General features: G+C 31.0%; 1 protein-coding gene across 1 annotated transcript in view; it reads right to left on the reverse strand.

The window, feature by feature from the left end:
• Positions 1–2,485: 2,485 nt before the first annotated feature.
• The window catches only part of LOC145263751 (uncharacterized), a 209,758-nt gene continuing 186,474 nt past the window's right edge, over positions 2,486–25,769 (reverse strand). Inside the window, exons 11-12 of the mRNA XM_080120769.1 lie at positions 19,991–20,024; positions 2,486–2,645 (exon numbers count right to left, since the gene is read on the reverse strand). Of these exons, the coding sequence (XP_079976895.1) occupies positions 2,627–2,645; positions 19,991–20,024 (53 nt within the window). The 3' untranslated portion in view covers positions 2,486–2,626. The remainder of the gene's footprint in view (positions 2,646–19,990; positions 20,025–25,769) is intronic.

The raw sequence follows: 25,769 nt of genomic DNA on the forward strand, positions 1-25,769 counted from the left end.
AAATATTAATTCCTAACTGTTCATCGAGTGGATACCATTTTACTTAGTTTGCTGCACCTTATAACAAAAGTTCATACAAAATTTCAGCTAGATTGATCCAGTAGTCTCTGAGAAAAAGAGGACCAGGCAGATCAATAGAAATAGGATACAGATTATTCAATGGACACTATACATTTCTATTTGGATCATCCATCAATATCTTTCGTTACATGGAAACACTAACCAGCGTTTTAGTGTCAATGGATTATTAAGATTTCCTTTCCTTTTACTGGGTCAAATATTTTTGTTAAGAATTTCTATTCTAGAACTTATTTTGTTAAATGAAGTGATCCAAATTTATGAAATGGTGAATGATCTAATTTCTAAAATATCTTTTTAAAAAGATTTTCAGAAACATCTGGAATGATTTTTGCCTTTCTTTCAAATAATATTCATAAACTGTTAAATAATTATTGTAGTCTTATCTAAATATACACACTAATATCACTGAAAGTATATATATATCTGAAACGCTGCTCCTTTAAAGGAATTGCAGAAATAAACATACTATAATTACGCTCTGGTTGCGATTGAGCACTTTTTGATGAACACCAGTTTCATAAGATTTACATTTAGGAAACTACAACGATACAATGTGAGTGTGCGTGTATATATATATATATATACACACACAGGGTGACCCCCCCCCCAAAAAAAAGCTAAATGGAGGCCATCTAGAACATATGCTGTAGAACGGAGAAAAAAAGGCCAAAGACCCTTGTGTTTTAATGTAATGTTTTAAATATAATAAACTAGTTTTGACCAAAGTATCATTAAGACACATATATACACACATACACATTGTTGCAACGGTATTCACCCTAGTTGGATAGAGTCAGCTTCTTAGATCGGCAGTGCATCTTAAATCATGACGGTCCATGCATAATGGTCCTGAGAAAGGTTGCACAAAATAGCTAATCAAATAAGATTCCACCGTCAAAAACAGACCACCAGTAGACTTAAAAGCTCAACCAAGTCTTCCTTGACTGTAGTCGATCAGGTCCTCAGCTGTCTATGGTGACCAGTAGTGACGATTACATCATGAATAAAGTCTCCTCCAAGGCAATGAGCAGCATGCTCAAACGATAGAAGACATTGCTGCCACATCATCATCATTAATAAAACTCTGTATTGAGCAGTTTTCAAATACAATGGAAAGTATAACCATGTTTATTTAATACAACATGTTGAAATATCTAATATAAGAGTATGTGCTTTGTATCTGTTTTAATATCTATATGTACAAATGGCAATTCCTTTGCATGTAACATTTAAAGGAAGTAATTCAGTATATATAAAAGCAAATGTTAGCATCAATTAACATCAGCTGACTGAAGTAGTAGTATTATCTATAATCTGAAGAATAGTTATCTGTGTGTATGTTTAAATATATAGCTAAAACTCAACGACAAAACAGACCCCCACAAAGTTGATTTTTTTTTGGGGGGGGGGGGCATTGCCCCGGATAAATAATATCTAAAATTTAGAAAAATATGTTCATTCTTTGATCGTAAATTTGTGCAGATTTTGCCGGTGGGGTGGTAGTGCGGGGCGATTTTCCAGCCAGATTATGCAATAACTAAAAAGAATTAATTTTCTTTTTTTTTAAATTAAGATGTTAATTCTTTTATATCGACTCATTCCTCAAGGAATCTATAAAATCAAGTTGTTTGTGTGTATGTCCAGAGAAAGACTGAGCGGAGAAGAAAGGGGTGAAGAGAAGGAGGGAGAAACCGGAGTTAGAGAAAAGAAAAGAAAGATAGAGATAAAAATTTTAATGGAAAGATGTTGCATTTTTGCTCCAGGCAATGCTGAGTCACCGTGCTAGCCTCTTCTAATACATACTATGCTTTCTGCTCCAATAAATGTTTGCTTCTATGTAAAAAAACTAAGTAAGGGAGGTCATTCAATATGTATATCCAAATGAATGATAGCATTAATTGACTGAAACATTAGTATATTATTATTATATCCTTTAATCTAATAGGAGTCATCTCCCTTAGTGACATTTTATTCTCGGGATTATTTATAAAAAAAAAAATAAAATAAAATGCAGATGTCGGGGTCGGACTAAATCATATTTAAAATAAATTGTGTAGCTTAGTACTTAGTTATACTGCCAATAACCTGGTACAAGAATAACAAATGAAATAAAAGAAGCAACTTTTGATTTTTGTCAGCTTAACTGCTATTTAGGTCTGACTGAAAATATCAGTATTTTGGGGAAGGAACTTTTTTTTTTTCTAAATGAATTATAAAAGTTGCAGGTTTGTTATGAAACAATGTAAAAAAAAAAAAAAAAAGAAAAGATGCCATCATATTTAATGGCAACTATTAATATGGAATAATATGCTTTGATTCTGAGATTACGTGTGTTTACATGGCAGTGGGTTATGGTTCAGGTAGAGTGACTGACTAAGTGTTATGGAGTGAGAAAACAACGCAACACTTGTGGAAAGCTTTTATTTCGGCCAGAAAGTGCAAGGAGGTGCACAATGAATGTCAATGAGCAAGAATGATGGTCGGCGGAAAACATAAAGGTACAAGATAAATTCAAATACATTCCAAGAACGGGGGGGTTCCAAATTCAGTTTCCATTTGTTCCTCTGTAGAATTGGTAAAAGACAGGAGAAAAATAAAATGACAATAAAACATACAGAAATTTTTTGTCTTAAGACTGTTTTTTTTTTGTTTTTTTTTTTAATAAAAATATTTTCACCATTTTAGTATATCTTATGTAGGATATATATATACACACATACTTTTATTTATTCGAACATGATATGGGCAAGATATGTTTGCATAGATAATAAAAACATGATACTAAATAAAATATAAGGCTCTACTTGTTACTGAGCACTATTATAAAAATACTCTAACAGTAATAGGATTGTTTGCGCAACCTTTATAAACAAACCTATACCTGGAATAAAATTTATATGCTATAAAAAAAATTAAAAAAAAGAAAAAAAAAGTCATGAGTAGTGGTTCTTCGACACAGCAGAAGTACAATCAAAAATTGCTGTTTCCGTTTGGTTTCAAAGCACAAACAAAATATGATGGCAAATGTAAAAACCATTTTAACTTTTTTTTTTTTTTTTAAAATGACTGGTATTTGTTTATTTCATGACAATTTGAAAGAGATTTCAAAGGCTCTAAATTTTAAACTGTCTGACATAAATAATTTCTGTCTTTAATTTAATAAAGTTTAAAGACCACTATAGTCAAGTATTCTATGTGAAAGAAGTTAAAATTTGGAATATGTCTATCAAGAAAAAAAAAAAAAAAAAAAGACAGCAGTAATGATGAATTTGATACTACCTTATTTAATTTTTAAAATAATACTAAAAACAAAAGTCATAAAATAAGTATAATCATCACCAAATGAGTGTGGATAATACAATATTCAAATAAAGAATTAAAAAAACAAGGTAAAATATAATTTCTAATTTACTTGAAAGCATTTTTTTTTTTTTTTTCAAACAACTATCTATATTTCTTTTCCTATCATAATCAATAATGCTAAGAAGCATAACTTAGAAGCTTGTTGACGAATGTTGGATTTTCAGAAAAAAATTTTTTAAAAGAAATTAAGCCAACTTTATTCAAAAATACATAGTATAACATTGTGACTCATAGCTGGGGATAATAAAAACTTTTGAAAAAAAAAAAAAAAAAAAAAAAAAAAAAAAAATTAATGAAGTGGATCCTATCTTTTACCAGATATCTTATCTCCTTCCATTGTTTAATACTTATCAGTTTTTAAAACAAAAATATGCATTTTAATTTATTCAGCTTTCAACAAACTTATCCTCAGCTTTTGGTCAGAATGTTATTCCATATATTTTATGATAACTACGAGTCGTAAATGTTTATAAGATATCTTAGAACCATAACTTTTGAATCTATCTTGTATGATTTCATTATAAAAAAATAATAGCTTCGACCTACTTCATTGGTGGATTACTTTTAAATAAACTAAAATAATAATAAAGAAATATTTTGAACACCTCAATATCCATTCTGCTTATATATGAAAACTTTTTTCTTTTGCAAATTTTCATTTTTTTGTTTTTATTTGTTTTCATATTTGAGATGTTACTTCTGTAGCTTACACTCTCCACCCCCTCAATACATTACCGGTTTTCATTTTTTTTTTTTTTATATCTATTTATTATATGAAATGCAAGTCTATTAATGTTTGCTTCCATAAAGCTTTTTATCCTATATACTTTAAGAAAAACACAAAAATCAATGCTAAAATAGGCCTTAATTATGAAATTGGGTTATGTCTAAAATAAAAAAAAAAAATTGTTGTAATTGTCCTAATTAGTCATAATTTATAATCAAATTAACACATAGTCCATCTATCTCTATACTACATTTGTATTTTTCTCACTCGTATCACTGTATGCTGATTCGAACATATCTTAATGTCTCTGAGCATTTAGAGAAAAAGTAACTCTTTTCAGCTAATTTACCTACTTGTATCTACTTTTATGTAAGAATAATACTATTACTATATAATAAAATTTCATACTACTATTAAGCTCTACTGACGTTTTGACCACTTTTTTTTTAGTAAACACTGAAAAATATATGTAGTATTACTTTATAATGTATACATATCTGAAATTATATATGCAGGCCAACGTTATTAAGCAACAATTATTTAACAAGATTTGCCTGAATGGAACATGCTTTCTAAATACATGCAATGTCATTTATATGTTTACTTGATTTGCGATACTTTGAATGAATTCAACTGTTTTTATAGAAAAGCATTTTACCTAAATGCTAGGTGTGAATTTTTCCATTCATCAATGTGATGTCTTCATATGGAGAATGACATATGTTTAAAACACGTCTGTTTTAAAATGTTTCATAAAATTATTGATCTTTGGGGGCAGGTGTGGTAGAATCAGAAATTAGAATAATTAATTGATTATTTCACCTGAAACACACACACTATATATATATATATATTGGATACCAAGCTAGTTACTTTAATATGCACTACTAAGTTTTCTATGGAATTTCTTTTTTCTATTTTCATGTATATTTCTTTCTAAGCAAAAATTTTATATTATTCTGAGGAGTATACACATGAAAAGATGAGATATTGACATAAACAAAATGATTGCTTCAGTATAAGGAAACAGATCTGTAAAAAAAAAAAAAAAAATGTACCAAAATTTTGATATGCTGAAAGAATAGTTCGGTAAGAAAAATAAATATTTGGAATTTAATCTTTTTTTTTTTTTTTTTTTTTAAATTTTTACAAAGGAATCACCACTTATCAAGTTATCAATGGGAAAATATCGTAGTAGTCGTTAGTAGTGGAAATTTGGTAAACTGTAGTGTTATTTTATATATGCTCTGTTATATTTAACAAACATTGAGCTTCTAAACAAAAGGGATTGGTATACACAAAGAGTGAAATTGAAAAGGCATATTTTATCAGAAACAAAAAAAAAACAAAAAAAATCATATATATATATATATATATTCAGCTAAAAAACATTAAAATTTATTGGATTGATTCTTTAATATTTATTTCATTAATGCTAAATACATTAGTCAAACTTTATATCATAAAAATTATGATACAACTTTACGTGTACGCATAGTTATGATTCTTCAGACTACTGTTCTCATGTTGAGTGTTCCTATTTACTTGCCTTCCCACGAGGGTAGAATTAAACACAAAGTCGGTTTTTAATGTCGGGAAAATCCAACTCCCCAAAAACGGGCATTCTGGATAGGAACAAAAATAAAGATTGTCTCTGTCTAGAAGGATTTCTCCTCCACTGACCGAGGATGTAAAAGATTAAGTGCAGCATCAGAACAGACACTACACTGTGATCTTGTCCCGAAGGCAAGGAAGTGTTCTCAAGTTGACTGTTATTTGCATAAGGATACTTGGTGAAATCCAGTTGTAAAAGTTACATTCCTAGAGATTGAAGGTTCAATTCTCAGTGCAGGTGACCCATAAATACAACTGCAAGGACTTCTACCCAGTCATGGCCAAAGGAAAGACATGGCGTTAAATAAAAAGATGCCATTCAAAATTCCGTATGGATTTCAGAATTCAACATAAAGAATCCAGAATTCAACAAGATACACCTGAAGAAGGTCTGCGCTTACATTAACTGAAACATTGTACCAATAACACTCAAGATGAGAACAATAAGTCCAAAGAATACGAATAATCAATCGTCATCTAAAAAATTCACAACGTAACTTCATGTGCAATTTTGATAATTATATATATTGAATAATATTTTTTATAAAATTTACTGTTAATCAAATATTTATTGAAATTAAAATGTAGTCGTGTAAAATAAAACTAATTTAAAAAATCCTATTTATAAAAATACAAAGTTAAATCCACCAGAATGCATTTTGGTTTCTTTATGAACAAGATAAAACTTGTTAATAGTTGTCTAAAAAACAAAAAAAAAAAAAAAATGCATTACTTTCTAACCATTGGATATTTAAAAGGCTTTAAGTATCAGATACAAATTGACGTATCTCCATTTAAATTTTACAAATAATGCTTATTTCGATTTATACATAGATACGATATCCTTTCTTTCACAAGTACAAAAAAAAAAGTTTCTAACTTAATGGTTTTTGCACTAGGCGAGTTGAACCGAATTCCTCCAAAAGAGAAAGTGTCAAGGGAATAATGAATTCACAAGTGGTCCCCAGTTGTATGTATATCAAAGTTAAGGGACATGACAACATTAGGATTTCTTGCAGAGAGATATAGATGTCCTCATACATACAGCACCTGGTAATCCCAAATGCTTGACCATCTGCTACTGACCAGGCTCAAAACTTTGGTGATCTAACACGAACCGGTGTGTCAGCGTAATTATGTTGTACATGTTCTACACTGTCTACCGAACTAGACCCGTCACTGCAATGTTGTATCCCTGTGCTTATTATTTTACGAGTACTTTCAAGGAATATGCCCCAACATACATACACTTTTACTCCTGCCTCAACTGACTGGCAGCAAAATCCCACCCCTTCACCGCAGAAGTCCTCAAATGCTAGAAAACTTTTTTTACTCTCATAGCTTCTTTTCACAAACTGCTTGCCTTTGGAATTCCTTCGTTGTTCCCTGTCTCTCTGATCGTATCAACATGCAGAAATTTAAATATAATGTGAATAAACATCTTGCTGCATAATTCTGCACTAACAAACCCTCTTTAATCTGGTTCCTAATTGCAATAGCCCACTATATCTCAGTAGGAAGATGCATTCTTTTTTAATGTGAAGTAAATAGAATAATTTTGATCTGATAATTTTTTGTTTTTTTTCAAACATGTTCCATATAATATATATATATATATATATTTTAGATTGCTAATGGTTTTTCGGTTTTAATAGTTTGACAGTATTTCTCTATATTTTATGACTTATAGATATCTACTCATATTTCTTAAGCATTATTGAAATACAAGGAAGTTCTCCCATGCAATATTTAAAGAAATTATTTTATATTTTATTGCTATTTTTGAATAAATATAAATCTGAATAAAATTTAACATTGACATATATTTTGTATGATAAACATCTAAATTCTTGGATATTGTTTGTTACTTCTCTCTCTCATATTTTATATATATATATATAAAGATTCAATATTGGCATAATAATAATTGTTTGTTTCTGCATAATGAAACCGATCTGTAAAAAAATGTACCAAAGTTTTGATATGCTGAAAGTTCACAAGATGGAAATATAGAGAGATTTCCATGCTTATAAGTGCTTAGCATTATCAAACTGTAAAGAGATACCTACAAAATGTCTTGACATATTAAATATATATACAAAAAGATGTATATTAGAAATTATTCATACCAAACATTCCAGAGATCCATTTATTTGCCAGATTATATAACACTGATGTAATGATCAGGAGTACATTCAGGTTCTTTCTCACAAGAATATGATTGTCTGATTAAGCCATAAATACTGCCTAGTAGAGCTGTCTGGGAGAGACATCTCCAGATGTGCTGAAGCCTCATGTTAAGGTTATACCAGCTCGGACCATAAATACTTATTCAGTAAGGCAACCTACAAGACTATTACTCAAATACTGCTGCCATGAACACTCAGCTACTTGAAACAAATATATCGTTTTTGTGGGACATATCACATATATATTATTTCAATTCTTCAACAAGTATATATGCCAAACATTAAGCATGTTAATATCCCCCTGAACATAACAATCAGTGGAGTATGTATGTAAAGTATGAAATAGAATAGCATACAAAGCAAGCTTTGAGAAGAGGTATCGCAGCAGTAATACCACCAGAGTCCACAAGGGGAAAAGAGAAAGAGAGAGAGAGAGAGATGCAGCAATAGCAATATCCAAAAATTTTTTTATAGGCGATACGCTTTTTTATGGGGATAAAACACGAAAGATTTTGTGTAGCTTAATTGCCATATATTTATATAAATTACTATTTAGATCTACTTGCATATTAAGCACTTTTGAGATAAATACTGAAAATTGATACAAAAACATCTCTTTACAACATTTTATGTTATATATATATATATATACATACATACATACACACATTAAATATATATATATATATATATATATATATATATGTGTGTGTGTGTGTTTTAAGAGAATCAAGACATCAAAGAATGGATTGATAGCAACAAATAATGTATTTCATCGTTTGTTACAATTGTTTCAAGACCATTCGGACAAATTCAATGTCAGGAACATAGCTGATTAGTCCGGAATAGAAAAAATAAATAAAATAAAATAAAGAAATAATGTAATTTAATTTAATAAATTAGAGAAAAATATATATATTTTTTTAAATCTTTTTTTTTTTTTTTTTTATTACATTTTCACCCCAAACAAGGCACATTGTTACTTTGGTGTAGGGGGCTACTATCAGGGGTACTATGTAAGGAGTTGGGCAGTAAGATGTCTGTTCACGTTACACTTGAACTTCTGCATGTCAGTACAGTTGGGGAAGCAGGGAGCCGGAATGGAATTCCAAAGTCTAGCAGTTCTGGGGAAGAAACTACTGGAGTAGAAAGCTCTCTTACATATAGCGATTTCTACTGTTTAGAGGTGGGATTTAGCTGCTTGTCGGGTTTGTCAGGGGTATTTATGCCGTGGGGGCACAAGTGCTTGCACTTCGTCAGAGTGAACATTAAGTGAAGATAGGTAATTGGTGGCAATGTTAAATGATAATTCGATTGAAATTTTTAAAAAATAGAGATACGAAAATAGGTAAATATAAAAATCTTTCACAAACAGAAAAGAAAAAACCTTGGAAAAAAAGAGATGAAGGTAAAAATTTTTCTCATAGTTTTCCTTAAAAGGGAAATGGATTCCATTATTGTTCATTGTAAAAGTCTTTTTTTTTCACAACGTCTGATGAAAGGCCTTTCTTGTGAAACTTTTCGAACGATATAGGGTTTGAATTTGTCCGAATGGTCTTGAAACAATTGTACCTATTTACTATGCCTCCACACGGGACAGAGTTAGACACCAGGGTCGTTTTTTAACGTGGAGAAAAGGTACAAAAATAAAAAATTGTCTCAGTCGTGAAGGACTGATCCTCCACCGAAAGAGAACAAGAAATATAAGTGCAGCATCTGAAGAACAGATACTACACTCTGACCTTGACCAAAAGGCAATTGTAACAAACGATGAAATACATTATTTGTTGCTATCAATCCATTCTTTGATGTTTTGATTGTTAAAACACACACACACACACACATATATATAATGTATAAACATAAAATGTTATAAAGAGATGTTTGTGTCAATTTTCAGTATTTATCTCAAAAGTGCTTAATATGCAAGTAGATCTAAATAGTAATTTATATAAATATATGGCAATTAAGCTACACAAAATCTTTCATGTTTTACCCCATAAAAAAGCGTGTCGCCTATACAAAACACACCAATAGAACAGGAAATAGAAGTAGCTGAACCTTGTTTAAGTGGAACCTGGCGATTGGCTGATAAATAAAAAAGTTTGTTGGTATGAGTAAGAACGAATCTGATTGGTTGGCTGGTAGAACAGTATGTGTGTGATATATATAAATAGAAACACAAGGTAACATGAATTCCATGCATTCTAGCCTGATGATTCCCTATGGGATGTAATATAGAAGATCCTAATTGCCATATATATATATATATATATATATATATATATATATATATATTTGTATATATATATATATATAGAGAGAGAGAGGGAGAGGGAGGGAAAATTGATGATGAAAAATAAAATTCAATAAATTACAATATTTATTGATCCATCAAAAATTCAAGCAAGGAATTATATATAAAAAAAAAAAAAAAAAAAAAAAAAAAAAAGACCTTAACCTATAGACTTTCAAAGATAAGCGCTTTTCATCAAAGGATAAGCATTATCAATATATGTTTATATATTTTAATATAAAAGATTCACTCCTAAACTAATTTGATAATCATTGACACAAGGGGATCAAATGCGAGTTACATTTAGCTTAATTTAGCTTTGCGCAAACGACGTAAAAAGAGGACAGAGGAACTTCATAAAAACTTAGATAATCTCTTTTTTTCAAATTACAGTGTTCACGGATTTATACAAGAAGGCAATCACCACCACAGAGATGAGGTAAGATTTAAGACAAGTGTGTCACTTCTGACTGGTCCAAGAATGTGAAAAGAGGCAAAATTTTGTTTTCATGCATGTGGTGAAGCTCTCTAAACTGAGCCTCAATCTATAGTCACCATTCCTTGCAAAACATTCCCAACAAATACTCGTCTAGCAGCAACAACTAGCAATAATTTCCCTCAATCTCTATCTGTGCCTAAAACAAAATGAAAATTCCATGAGCAAAGTTTCATTACCAAGAATTGTCCATCTGTGGAACACAATATTGCAGGGCTGCTTCCCAGGGTAGTCTTTAAATCTAATGTAAATAAGTTCTTGTTGAGCTGTCCTTTTAAATAACCAAACCCTAATCCAAGTTCCACCATTACGGGTCATCACAGTGTTGCTTTACAGTTTACACGATACTCATTAACTTTTATCCTCAAGTAGCCCTTCAGTCTTGATAAATGGTGATCCCCTGGTAAATATATATAGCTTATTTTCCTTTTTCATCATCCCACTTTCCATACATGTTACAAAATCAACTCGTCATATGATATCTCATGCTTTTCCTAGGTTGTTGCATAATTCTGAATAGCAGACATGAGCTGTCTTGAAAATTTTATAGTTCTTGTAGCTATGGATTATGGTTCCGAAATTTTGAGATAAGGATCGGTTATTTATATTATTTAGTTTCATTCGGGCTACTGTTCTCATCTTGAATGTTATTTTCACAACGTTTTGATTGATGTACCTTTTGACTTTCTTCAGGTGTATCTTGTTGAACTCTGAAATCTTACTGTCAAAGTCAGCAATCTTACCATCAAACACAGAATTTTGAATGGAGCCCTTTATTTAATCCAAGGAGGTAGCTTACCGACCGGTGACGTAGTGGATAAAGTACTTGAGTATCTTATAGTTCTGGTAGCTAGGATTAAGGTTCTGAAATTTTGAAATGAGGATTGGTTATTCGTATTATTTAATTTCATCGGACTACTGTTCTCATCTTAAAGTGCTATAAGCACGACATTTCAGTCGATGTAACCTGTGACCTTATTCAAGTCTATCTAGTCAAACTCGGCTTCTGTTAAACTCCAGAATCTGCCTGAAACACGAGCATGCTACTTCGTGGATTAAATAAAACGTTCCATTCAAAATTCCAGATTTAGACAGAAAGATTCCCAGAGTTGAAGCTTAAAGGTTACATTGATCGAAAAGTGAACACTCAAGAATCCAAATAATACGAATAGCTATGGATTAATTTTTTTTATTTTACCGGTACTTTAAGGAAAAAAATTAAAAATGAAACCTTTTTTTGATTAATAGTTCGGATGGGAAAGGGATAAAAACTTCAAACGAGGTTATTAATGAAAATCAAAGATGCCCAACGAGGCAGAATAAGTAAAAATAAATCTGTTAAAGAACATAGGTAACGCACCCCATATCAGGTGAATTTAGCACTTTTTGCAAATTTAAAAACAAACATATTAGTAAAAACAAATTTTGTGCTTATGCAGAATTCCCCCTATATCAAAAAAATTAAAAATCTGTATGATGTATGCACTGGTGACAAAGAAAATATACACCAAAAATCATGTAAATTGATCAAATAGTTTTATTTTAAACAAGAAAATTAAATTTTGTGGATAAGTGAATAGCAATGATATTGCAACGTCATTTTAAAAATGGGCTGAAAACAAAGGAGAGATCTCCAAATAATTCAAATTTATAGAAAAGCCATTTTTAACATGGGGACATTGGAAAAACTTAAATTTGCTTAAAAATGATTTTTGTTATAATAAAACTATAATTGATGAATTTACATGATTTTTGGTGAATGATATTTTCTTTCCATTATGAATATGTACATTGTACAGATTTAAAAAAAAAAAAAATTTTTTTCTTAATATAGGGGGAAATCCAGACAAGCACAAAAAAAAAAAAAAAAAAAAAAAAGAAAGAAAGAAAAAAGACATTCCATGTTTAAATAAACATATCAAACATAAGGGAAATTTTTTTTGTTCAAAGAAAGAAAAAAAAGGGTAGGCCTCATTTCATAGTTAATGAAAAATTCATAATCCAAGTCACATAATTAATCTTGAATTTGCACAACTAGAGATACAATATATTTATTATAAAAAAAAATATTTAAATTTTTAATAATTGAAATTAAAGAAAAAGATTTTATGTTGCATTTATGAATATCCTTGATTATTACTTCAGATACAGTGAAATCATGACAGTTTTAAATTTATATTTGTTTTCAATTTTAAACTATTAGATTCTTCAATCTAAAATATGAATTATCCCCCCTTGCTCATTTTTATTTATAGATGATTATTTTAAATGTTTCAGATTAGCAGTTGTCTGGGTTAGATCAAATAATTTAAAAAATAAATTGGCAATAACAAATGAAAATTGGTTAGTCAGAAGTAAATTTGTCAGCTTAGATGCTATTTGGGTCTAACTGTGAAAATCCGACAAGATAACTTTATATGTTAGATTAAATAACTATAATATATTGTATTGTTTGTGCTGTTTACATTACATTTCCTCATTTCTATCATACTAATATATAGAAATAGATGGTAGTGTAAATCTAAAACAATGAGAACTTTTATCAAATGACACTGGGGGAAAAAAAAAAAAAAAAAAAAAAAACTTGGGTTCTAGCCCACAATTTCTCCATATTTAAAAAAAAAAAAAAAAAAAAAAAAAAAAAAAAAAATCGAGAAAATTCTGTATGATGTAATGAAACGAAAATTTCATATTCTAAAAATCAGGTAAATTGATCAAGTAGTTTTATTTTTATAAAGAAAATCATTTTTAAGCTATTTATGGGAATTTGTAGGCATTACAAAATAAATCTTGCAAGTTTGAATTATCTCCTTTTGTTTTTTCTTTTTCAGCTTGTTATCAAAATAGCGGACAAGATGGACACTCTTCAGTTACTCATAAAATTTGCTTTTCATATTTAAAAATAAAGACTACTTGATTAATTTACGTGATTTTTGGCATATTAGTCATGACGACAGGCATTATACATATGTATCTTTATTTTTGTTTCTTTAATATAGGAGGAATTCTGTACAAAAACACAAATTTCTTTTTTTAAATACTGATAAAAAAATTAAAAAAAAAAAAAAGAAAAAACCCTGAAAATGGCTGCAATATGGGGGGGGGGAACAAAAAACTAAAACTGTAGACACAAAGCAATTAAACAGTTCAACTAATTTTCAAAGTGGATGCATGGTGGTGGGGTGAGGGGGGGCACAGATTAAGATTTTCCTGTAGTGAAATATGTCTTTCCAAAGAAAATTTCTTGCCTGTTAGTAAATGCAAGGACATTTAAATCTTTCTGCTATGGCTGCCCCTTTTTTAAACCTGAAAAAGTACTCTTGCACTTATCCCTGACCTTGCATAGTTAAGCACAATGGATCACCTCAGCGATCCATCCCTATGAGAAGACACTAGTCTGTTACCAGTTATATTTTTATATACCAGGATAGAGTGGTTGTATACATCACCTCATATTTTTTAAATTGGCACCCATTTAAGTACTGAATAGTTCTCAACGTTGTTTAACTTTAATGATCTAATACGAACTGACGTTTTAACATGGTTTAGTGTTCAATCACAGTCTGAACCTCTTCAGTGATGCGTGTTATGCTTCTTTGCTGATACTCATTTGTACACCAGAGTAATGTTTGCTTGCATCACCTCATATTCTCCAGGGGTTCAATAATGTCACTTAACTTTATCTAATGGGAACCAATGTGTCAATGTGATTCGACTAGAAGCTATTCGGTATAACTGCATACATATAGCACTGTAAGAAATATGAACTAGACATTTTAGCTAGTTAAAATAAGCAAAAGTTATAACCGTTTATTTAAAGACAGTGTTTTATTCTAAATTGATGTTTGAACATGGTTAAATTTGTACTCATTTTTGCATTATATACTAATCCCTTTTACTATCTACACATACAGACATTGAGTTCTATATATATATATATGACTAATTTTTAGTTATATATATATATATATATATATATATATATATATAACTAACCCATACAGACATTGAGTTCTATATATATATGATTAATTTTTAGCCCATCAAAAATGGACAAAAGTTATAGCTCGTTGACTTAGAATGAGTGCTTTATGCCAAAGTGATGGCTGAATATGGTTAAATCTGTACTCACTTTTGTATTAAATATTAATCCCTTACTGCGCATCGAACGGATATGCAATACTTAGTTTGCTGCACTTTATCATAAAGGTCCATTAAAATTTCAGTTAGATCAACCCAGTAATTTCAAAGAAAAAAATGAGCCAGTAAATATTGTGATGGCTAAACTTAATACTTAACTCTGCATCAAACAGATACCATAATACATAATTCACTGCACCTTATAGCAAACATCTATAAAAAATTTGTCAGATCAGTCCAGTAGTTTCCAAGAAAAAGTTGAATGGACAGACTGACAGACTAAGCAAAGTATAATATAGATAGTAGTTATGGGACAATTCTAATATTTTTCCTGATTCCAATACAATTAGCAATCCCATACTAAATTACCAATTCCGATTCTTTATAAATCTCTAAATACTTAACTAATAAAATTGCCCCCCCCCCCCGATTACTGTAAAAACACGGACTAAATACACTTGTGGGGGATGATATATAAATTTTTGTTTTACTGATAGCTTGAAATCAATAAATATTTATTATTTTTATCATTACTAGCAACAGTGCAAGATTTTGTTTAAAACTAAATCAAATTAAAAAAAAAAGACAAAAGAATCGTTTTGGCATAAAAATTTTTCTGATTCCGATTACCAATTTTTCCGATTAATCGACCCAACACTGATAGATAGCAACCTACAATTAATTTATATTATTATTTAGTTTACTTACTATATAATAATCTAACTTATTTCTCTGATACTGAAATCATTTTGTTGATAATTTTCTAAAGTGTGAATAAATTGAAAATCAGAAATATGCATACTCTACAAATTATGAAATTAAATTAAATCATTTTCACAGCTAACACTAAATTTAGGTCGATTAAAAAAAAAAAAAGTCCTTGCCAATGCCTTGTTCGAATGTTTGAGTTAAAGGCAGCAGAATGTTAGCACTTTTATTAATAATGGGAAACTGTGCATTAAAAAAAAGAGAGGGAATTTCTTTTCTAAGCAGGGGGAGAAACTTACCACTATCTAAAATCTGTCAGTTGTCTTTAAAAAATAATCAGAGGTATGCAAATTATCCCAGGGTGCATTTGTCCCAAAAAGAAAATTAATCCTATTGTCAATAAATACCATGTCACAAGTTGTAGTGAATTTAAAATACAGTCTTTATTTTTGGTGTCTCTAATTCAACAAAAACATTACTTATCGATAAATGTTATCTATTTAGTCATAAAAACTAATTTATCATTGCTACCAAGTTCCTGTCCAGAATTCCTCTGTATATAAAAAAAATGTTTTTTAAATCTTATGATGTACGAAATGAAATTCAAAAAATCACATAAATTGATCACTTAGTTTTATAAAAAAAAAAAAATATGAGCATCCAAAGAGTGACCGACCAGCTTGCCATTTTGAAGAAAAAAAAACAAAAACAAAAAAAAAACAGGGAGATAACTCAAATTGAAAATTTGCAAGATTTATAATTCATACTTAATAGATTTATATTGTAATGCCTACGAATTCCCATTAATCATTAAAAAATCATTTTCTTTATAAAAATAAAACTACTTGATCACTTTGTGATTTTTGGCATATGATATTTTTGTTTCGTCATAAGCACGTACGTTATACAGATTTTTCTTTTGTTTTTAATATGAGGGGGGATTTTGGACAAGAACCTGTTTTTATTCTAATAAAATATTGACAGATTTAAAAAAAGAACCATTTTGAATTGAAAAGACACTTAGCGTTGACGGTTAATTCAACTAGTGTTTTGATATTACATTCTTTGTTCGCCTTAGTGAGTAATAATAATCATCATCATCACATAACACTGATACCATGCCAAGTGAAAGATTGTACAGTAGAACCCCGGGATACGATGGCCCTAGGATACATTGTTTTTTTTTTTTTTTTTTTTTTTTTTTTTCTTTCAGGTTATGATGTGAAATACAATGTTTTTCTGGCCCCTGGTTACGGTTTTTGCTCTTCCTTACAGTGTTATTTATAATGTTATCTGATTATAGACGTGTATTATATACTGTACTGTATCTCGTTACTAATTTTTAATATGTACTGTATAAAATTTTCCTTAGGTCCCACTATATGTCGATTTCACCTTACGAACCCAACCCCAGAATGGATTAATGTTGTATACCGGGGTTCTACTGTATATTGATTGAGAAGAAGGATTAGTGAGATGACAATAAAAAAAATTAAAGGAATTTAAGTCAAATACAAACGATCTCTAAAATTAAAATGGTGCTTTTTTTTTTTACAAATCCGTCACAAAAGAAACTTATTTTCTTTAAAGTCAATTTTTATAATTAGTCATAAACTATTAGAATTTCTGCATTTTGATAACAAACCTTACATTATTTTTTTTAAACAAATACTATTGGGTTGACAACTAATTTCTCATATTTTTTCTTTTTTTTCTTTATACTTTACTCAAATTTTGGAATCTATTTTTTTTTTCTTGAGAATTATATTTGGGAAATACCTGGTTTAGAATCCAAGTGCAGGATTACTTCCCTTTGTGTGATGGACCATCAGATCTGATCAGGTCATCCACCTAGAAGGAAAACTGATGTAAAACCTATGCTACCGAGCTCACACGTCATGGCACCAAAGGCGGCCTCCTTAATGCTGGTCGACAACCTTCTTTGAGCTGATGACTTGAACAAATTATCTAGTTTACTTTTTGAGTTAAATTAATTTTTGTTCATTTTCAGATCAGAAAAATGGAATGTCAAGTTAAGATAAATGAACATTTTCAACACCTCCATCTTTTCTTTTGGTGCTGTTACCGCGCTATTTTTAAATGGTTTAATTTTTTTTTTTTTTTTTTTAAGTAAATTCCAAGTTTCACAATATCTTTTTTTTTTTTTTTAAATAAATTGTTAAGTCGTAGCACAGAATACTTACAAAACACCCTCCCCTCCTCATGTTAAGAATAGCTTTCAAAATAATAACATTATTTCAGCATAGTAACAAAAGTGTATAAGTACCTTCTTTTTTCTTTCTACCAATGACGTACTGTTGGGAATCAGTTGTAAACATTAATTGCTATTTTTATTGTAAACATTATTGCTATTTTATGAAGCATTTTCAATTTAAGAACTTAGTTGTCAACCCAATACGTGATAGTATTATGTGTTTCAGCCATCTTGTGTGTCATTTTATTAGACTACAACAGTGTAACAACAAAAAAAAAAAACACAAAAAAACAATTATTTTAACATTTGAGTGAAATTTATAAAAGTTGCAAAGTCACAAGAAACATTATTTAATTGGAATTCATTATTGAGATGAGTATTATTTATTAATTTTTTTATTTTATTATCCTCATCTTTCTTAGATGTTGTTTCACAACGTTTCGGCCAACAAGAAATAGTTTCATAGAATATTAAGCAACCAAATTACATAACCATTGTTTTGTTTGTTCACCATAGTTTAGCATTTAAGAGATCCAAACGCCATCAAATATTAATCCATTAAGTTCCGATGTCCTATAAGTAGGACACCAAAGAATTTCTTTTTAAAATCTATAAGATAATATATAACAATACGGCAGAACACTTGAAATTTCCTGTAAAATTTGTTAAAATTCTATTTGTTCGATGATGTATGAACAAATCTTGCAATAGTAAGCCACTAACTTACTTTAATCCAAGCATTGTTTCGGTGATCTCAACTCCAAAATTGGGCTCAAAGTAAAATCATTTTTTATATCTTTATCATACTAACATGGGTGCCCGGATGTTTGGAAGTGTATGCTGAGCAATTAAAAAAGGACAATTTTTTTTTAACTTTGACCCCATAACATTTGTTTTGGGCTCAAATCAAGTTATTAAGTTAGACCCATGTCCAAGGAACCTATATCTAAAATTTCAAGTGTTTAGACCCAAAATTGTCGGAGAAGTTTGGTAGAGTTCTCAAAGGTCAAATCGTTGAACTTTGACCCCTTAACAGCCAAATTTCTAGCTGAAAACTGATCACATAGATTTTCCCAAATCTCAGTACCCTGTATATCAAATTTTGAGTCTGTAGACTAAAAATTGAGAGTTATTGCGTAGGGAAATGTACACAGACACGTTCATATATATATATATATATATATATATATATAAAATGGGTTAAGAAATTCCAACGAAAGAAAGATGTATATTTAAAGATGTATATCCCCTTATGAATATAGATATATAGATTTGTTTTAACTCGCTAGGTCCCACTGTCTTATAAATAGGATACAAAATAATTTCTTTTTAAAATCTAGAAGATAATATATAACAGTATTGCTGAAGAATTCGTCTATATTCATCAACTTCTCAACAGTCGTTCAAACACTTAAAAATCCATGTGAAATTTGTTAGAATTCTGTTTGTTTGATGATGTATGAACTTATATAAATGAGTCTCACAATAGTAAGCTACTAACTTATTGCCAAAAGTACAATGTAACTTTTTAGTGTGAACTGCTTTGCTCCTTAGCATAATGTGTAAATTTTTATCTTGAATGTATAGCCTCTTGATTTCTAAAATATATCACATGTAACCATTGTTTGAGTTATAGGAGAATCAATATTTCGCTTTCTAAATAAAATAAATGACTCTTCAATTTGCGTATTCTAATCCATTTTTAGTCATTACACAAAAGTTTCGACTCGATAATAAAATGTTTAGATAGCGTAGGACTTAATGGGTTAAATAAAATTGAAAATTCAAATAAAACAAAATAAAAATAAAACAAATTGTTACCAAAATGCACAAGAATCTCAGTTTATGAGTATTGGAGTTTTAACTACAAAAACTAGGCTATTAAATAAAGGTAAAAAAATAAGGCGCTTTATTTTATTATGGGGATGTGATTTATGTAAATAAGGACCAAAACTCCAAATGTGATGATGAAGAGGATAGGAGATAATAAATTGGGATGGGGGAAAAAACTGATGTTTGTAAAGGAAGGAGGGGGGGGGGGAACTGATCTAAATGTTTTTTTTTGTTTTTTTAAATACATAAAAAAATAACGTTGAATGTTTATCTGCATGTTTGTTCAACCTCAACCGAAAAGCAGATAGAATTTCCAAGTTACACTTACGACGCAAATGCATTTCTCGTTGATGGGGCAGCCACTGGAAGATAACAAGGTAAACAAAACATGAGTATTAGCACAATAAATGAGGCCAGATGCGTGCGTCGTTAGAATAACTGCCATAAGATTGGAAGAAAATAGTGCAAATAAAGAAAACAGGCTATGTTTCTGCTGTAAAATGCGTAGAAATTTTCAAAAAGATTTTTTGAAATCTATAAAAACAAAAAATAATGTGGCTTTGAACGTCTGACACGAGTGGGAGGCAGGGGCTTCGAAGTCTGACACGAGTGGGAGGCAGGGGCTTCGAAGTCTGACACGAGTGGGAGGCAGGGGCTTCGAAGTCTGACACGAGTGGGAGGCAGGGGCTTCGAAGTCTGACACGAGTGGGAGGCAGGGGCTTCGAACATCTTACGCAAGGAGTGTTCTAAAAATGTCTTATGGGAGGGGCCTGAGATATCTAATAAGAGAAGTTTTAAACTTAAAACAATAATCTAACAGACAAATCTTCTTTAATTTGTAGTTTTACTACTAATAGAATATAAAATTTTCATATATAAAACGTTGCAAAATTGTACATTAAATTTGAAAACTTCTAATCCATTTTTGTTAAATATGGCAGAGCTAAATGATATAATTTTGTAAGAATGTTTTAGTTTGATTAAAGCACTGTGTGTAGTGTATAAACTGATTTAAGGTTTTAGAGAGTTGAAACACTGAAAAGGTACATGCAGCAAATATGCTGAAACAATATGTTAAAAATGAGACGATCAAAAGAAAATATATAAGAAGTTTCTTTTTATTCCATACTTTTTACTCTTCCTATGCTACGGATCAAAGATAAAACAAAATAAAAAAAAAAATCCTACTTTTATATAATTTCATAGTTTATATATCTAAACAAGTTTCCTGATGTCTACTTAAAATCATATAGCCATCACATAAGCAGATGTGATAGATATAATTAAAAGGCAATCATTTTTCTTTTTTTTTTTTATGGAAATCGCGCCAGACAAAGTGTGAAACCACTTGATGTACCTATTTACTATGCCTCCCTACGGGACAGAGTTAGACACCAGGGTCGTTTTTTAACGTGGAGAAAAGGTACAAAAATAAAAATTGTCTCAGCCGTGAAGGATTTCTCCTCCACCGAAAGAGAACAAGAAATAGAAGTGCAGCATCTGAAGAACAGATATTACACTTTGATCTTGTCCCGAAGGCCAAGATGTTTATTGAAACCACTTGATGTAAAGAGCTAAGAAAAAATGAAAAGATGTATATTAGCCTTAGTCTTGAAAAATCAAAGCAAAAGGAAAACAGGGAGCAGGAAGAGAGTTCCACAACTTTGCAGTTCTTGGAAAGAAGCTACTGGAATAGGAAACTGTATGACAATGATGTATTAAAACAGTAATTTGATGGAGATCACTAGACCAACATATCAAACGAGCTGGAACAAAGGAAGCAGAGACTATATCAGTCAATTCTAAAGGACACATGCCATAATAGTATTTATAGAAAAGACTGAGACTAGCAACATCACATCTGTGGAAGAGTGGTTTCAGATAAGAAGGTTGGAAAGAATCAAATTATAGATATGTTCCTGCACCTTACCAAGAACCCTCAAATTGGATAGAGATTCATCAGCCCAAAATATGACAACAGTACTTCATACATGGTCTAATAGTAGGTTTGTAGAGATAGAGAATAGCCTCAGGTGTGATAAAGTGTTTAGAGTTATAGAGAGAAGAGATTTTAGGAGAAGCAGAAAGAGCAACGGATCTGATATATGAACTCCAAGAAAGATTTGATGAAAAAGAAAGACCAAGAAGTTTTAGAGTAGATTTCTCACAGAGAGCAGAGCTATAAAAAAAAAAAATAAAAGGAAGGGGGGGGGGGGCACACCTACAATTCAAAGATACTACGCACGTCTAATCTATCCTCGTAGATAAAATAAAGAGAAAACATTGTGACCAATCCTAACAATAAGGAAGAGTACAACGATTCAAAATAGACGACAATATTCTAAGAATTTCACGTTCATACATTATCACCTTCATCTCTTTTTTTAAATGATGGGATCACTCGATCGCTGAAGATGCAAGGCAAAAATAGCAATTTTTATGAATTTCATTTAATGGTGTGTCGAACATGAAAATCAAACTAAAACGATTTCTTGGCCTTCAGGTCAAGCTAGAAGTCTTGTATCTGTTCTGTCCAAAGATGGTACAATAATATTATGGATTATGTGTTTGTGCTGGAATGAAATTATGTCATAGAATGGACATATGTCACAAACCTCTGCAAAAATTTTGGAGATAGACACTCATAAGCAGATATATTCTGAAGCTTTATTAAGCAGAGTATTCAGATAAGTATATTTCAGTCTGAACAAAACTGATACAATTATATCATGGTGTCTGCATTCGCACCAGATATCCTTAGAATAATATATACACGGTTACAACAGTGGAGTTTCCACAGAACCCACTAGTATAAAAAATAGTGTCACTAGCATATAATACCTGAAAAAAAAAAAAAAAATTACAAGTTATAAAAAAATAATTGACAAAAAAAAAATTAAAATGTTATATAAATTCTCAACCTTAATAGATTTATATCTTTTTCTAAAATATACAATTATGTTGCACCTATATATCATTTTAGCTGACAAATAAAACTTTGCTTCTGACTATTCAATTTTCATTTTTGTACTATGTTATTGGCAATATACAAACATATTTCTATTTATTTAAATAAAAGCTCTAATTTAGTTTGGCAAATTCCTAATATGGAGATATCCTTAAATTACCACCTAAAAAGAAAGATCAATTAAGAGGAATTACTTAGTCGCGTGCAAGCAACTCTACAAGTCGGTCCGTAACACTTTCGTGCTCGGCCTTCTTGGTTAACATCAAAGGTCCGTCGTTAATACATGCTGTTCTTAGCTTTTTAAGCTTTTCTTGGCCTTTTGGACAAGAGCAAAGTGTAGCATCTGTTCCGGCAGATACTGCACTTAAGATAATTTGTACCAGTCAATGGAGGGGAAACCCTCTATACTGGGACAATTATTATTTTTGGTAACCAGAGTGACCCCTTTTAGGGGAGCTGGTTTTTACCTCACATTAAAAACGGCCTTGTGCCTAATTTGCTCAGTGGGGGAGCAAATAAACACCATCTGTTCCGGCAGATGCTGCACTTAGGATAATTTGTACCAGTCAATGGAGGGGAAACCCTCTATACTGGGACAATTATTATTTTTGGTAACCAGAGTGCCCCCTTTTTGCCTACTTTTAGGGGAGCTGGTTTTTACCTCACATTAAAAACGGCCTTGTGCCTAATTTGCTCAGTGGGGGAGCAAATAAACACCATCTGTTCCGGCAGATACTGCAAGCTATGACTAGCTATGACTAGCAAAGACCAGATGTGGGGGCAACCCCACATGCCTGACCTTTAACCAGCTCCCATTTCCCACCTCTTGGGAGCTGGTCCCCTTTTTCCCTTCCCCCTCCCTTCACTCCTCACATTAAAAATTGGCCTTGTGCCTAATTTGCTCGGTGGGGGAGCAAATAAATACCATCTGTTCCGGTAGATACTGCAAGCAAAGACCATATGTGGGGGAAACCTCACATATAAGACCTTGGTCAATATAGGGGCAACCCTTCATACCAATTGTCACTATCTAGCTCCCCTACTCCCTGAGGAGTTGGTCCCCATTATCCCCTTCACTCCTCACATTAAAAATCGGCCTTGTGCCTAATTTGCTCGGTGGGGGAGCAAATAAATACAGCTTTTCTTGACCTTTTGGCCAGGATCAAAGTGTAGTATCTGTTCCGGCAGATACTGCAAGCAAAGACCATGTGTGGGGGCAGCCCCACATATAAGACCTTGGTCAATGTAGGGAAACCCTTCATACCAATTGTCACTATCCAGCTCCCCTACTCCCCGGGAAGTTGGTCCCCATTTCCCCTTCACTCCTCACATTAAAAATCGGCCTTGTGCCTAATTTGCTTGGTGGGGGAGCAAATAAATACCCTTTTCTTGGCCTTTTGCCCATGAAGATCAAAGTGTAGTATCTGTTTTTACTACATGCTGTACTTATTGTGATATAAAGTGGGGGATCACTTTTCTGTATTAATTTAATGTAAAATGATCACCCAATTTACAACCAGTCAGTCTCAAAGCCATTCAAGTCATTCTCCAGATCATTCAAGTTGTTTTTGAAGGATACCAGTTATTTTTAAGCATTCAAGTCATTCAATTCATCCGTAAGTTCATTAAAGTCATTCTAAGTCATTTACCTTTTATTTATTAAAGTCATTTCAGCCCATTATTCGGTCATTTTAGTTTATCTTTAAGAATTTCATGTCAATCCTACATTCCCGCAGTCATGTATTACATGAGAGCATGCGACTAATGGCTATCGGCCTTGTGTCATTAAGAGCTACCATTCCTAATTTGATTTTTGCATAAATACTGAACTTAAAGAAAGAAAAAAAAAAAAAAAAAAAAAGTGTCATTATAGGATACAGAAATATTTACACAACAAATTTGAATGTAACTGATCCCAGGCAACGCTCAATTGGTATAACTAACCTATATAAATAGATGTATGTATGTGTGAAAATATTTAACTGATAAACTCTTAAACCACTGGTTACATAACACTCAAATTAACAGGAAATAGTAACCAATGATGATTTATAATGAGTAAAAAAATCTTTGTTTGGATGGATGAATAACGCATACAGAAAATGTCCGCAAGGCAAAACATTTATTTCAGCTTGCCGACATGTCTATTATTTTTTAACATGCGCAAATTCATTCATTGCTTGAAGTGGTTTAATTTGAAATATTTTTGTCGATAGCTCAAATGCTGGAAATGCGGTTGGAATGTTAAATGTTTTGGCTTCGATTCTAGTAGATTGCACCCAAGCCATTTTTTTTTTTATCTTTTGAACTCAACACTATAGATTATATATCAGATACATTATAAAATCAATAAAGAATTGGTTCTGTAATAATTAATACAAAATCTGCATGAATTAAAATATATTTAAGCGTATTTTACGAGGGGGCAAGGCTGGATGCCCCGAGTAGCATATTATAAGGTTCTATGTATTGCATACTATTGCAATAAATACTAGGAAAGCCCCACCCCTTAAAAAATATATAAAATGTGACAAAAGGATGCACTAGTGCAGTCATGTTTCAGTTCTGGATTTCATTATTTTGATAGTGGTGTTTCAGTATCCTTTATCCCTACCCCTGTTCTTTGGTCTTTTTTAAGGTACAAAAACATTATTACTAGAGTAACCAAATTGATGAGATTTACAGTTAGAAAAGGATTGTGTGTGTGTGTGTGGGGGGGGGGATCGCTTTATTTTTATCTATTTATATATGCATTTCGGTATTCCCTATTTTTCCTTCTTTTATTATTGGCTCTTCTTTAATGATCTCCAATATTTCATAGAAGTCTATATATATATATATATATATATATATATATATATATATATATATATATATATATCTTTTGTGCACAGAAAGTTGTTAGATGAGATAGGTTATTGGTACCGTTGGTTTCAAGCCCGATAATTAGGGCCGTTTTAGATATCCATCTCATCACAGATGAGTATTGGCTGAAGAGAACTTGATATGGATATCTAAAATGGTCCTAATTATCAGGCTTGAAACCGGCGGTACCAATGACTTATCTAACAACTTTCTGTACACAAAATATAAATACGCTCTTATTTTTCGGACTTTCCTTTTAATTGAGAACTCTGCT

The sequence above is a fragment of the Euprymna scolopes genome, chromosome 39 (genome assembly GCF_053919585.1).
Source record: "Euprymna scolopes isolate OS-2025 chromosome 39, ASM5391958v1, whole genome shotgun sequence".
NCBI classification, from domain to species: Eukaryota; Metazoa; Mollusca; class Cephalopoda; order Sepiida; family Sepiolidae; genus Euprymna; species Euprymna scolopes.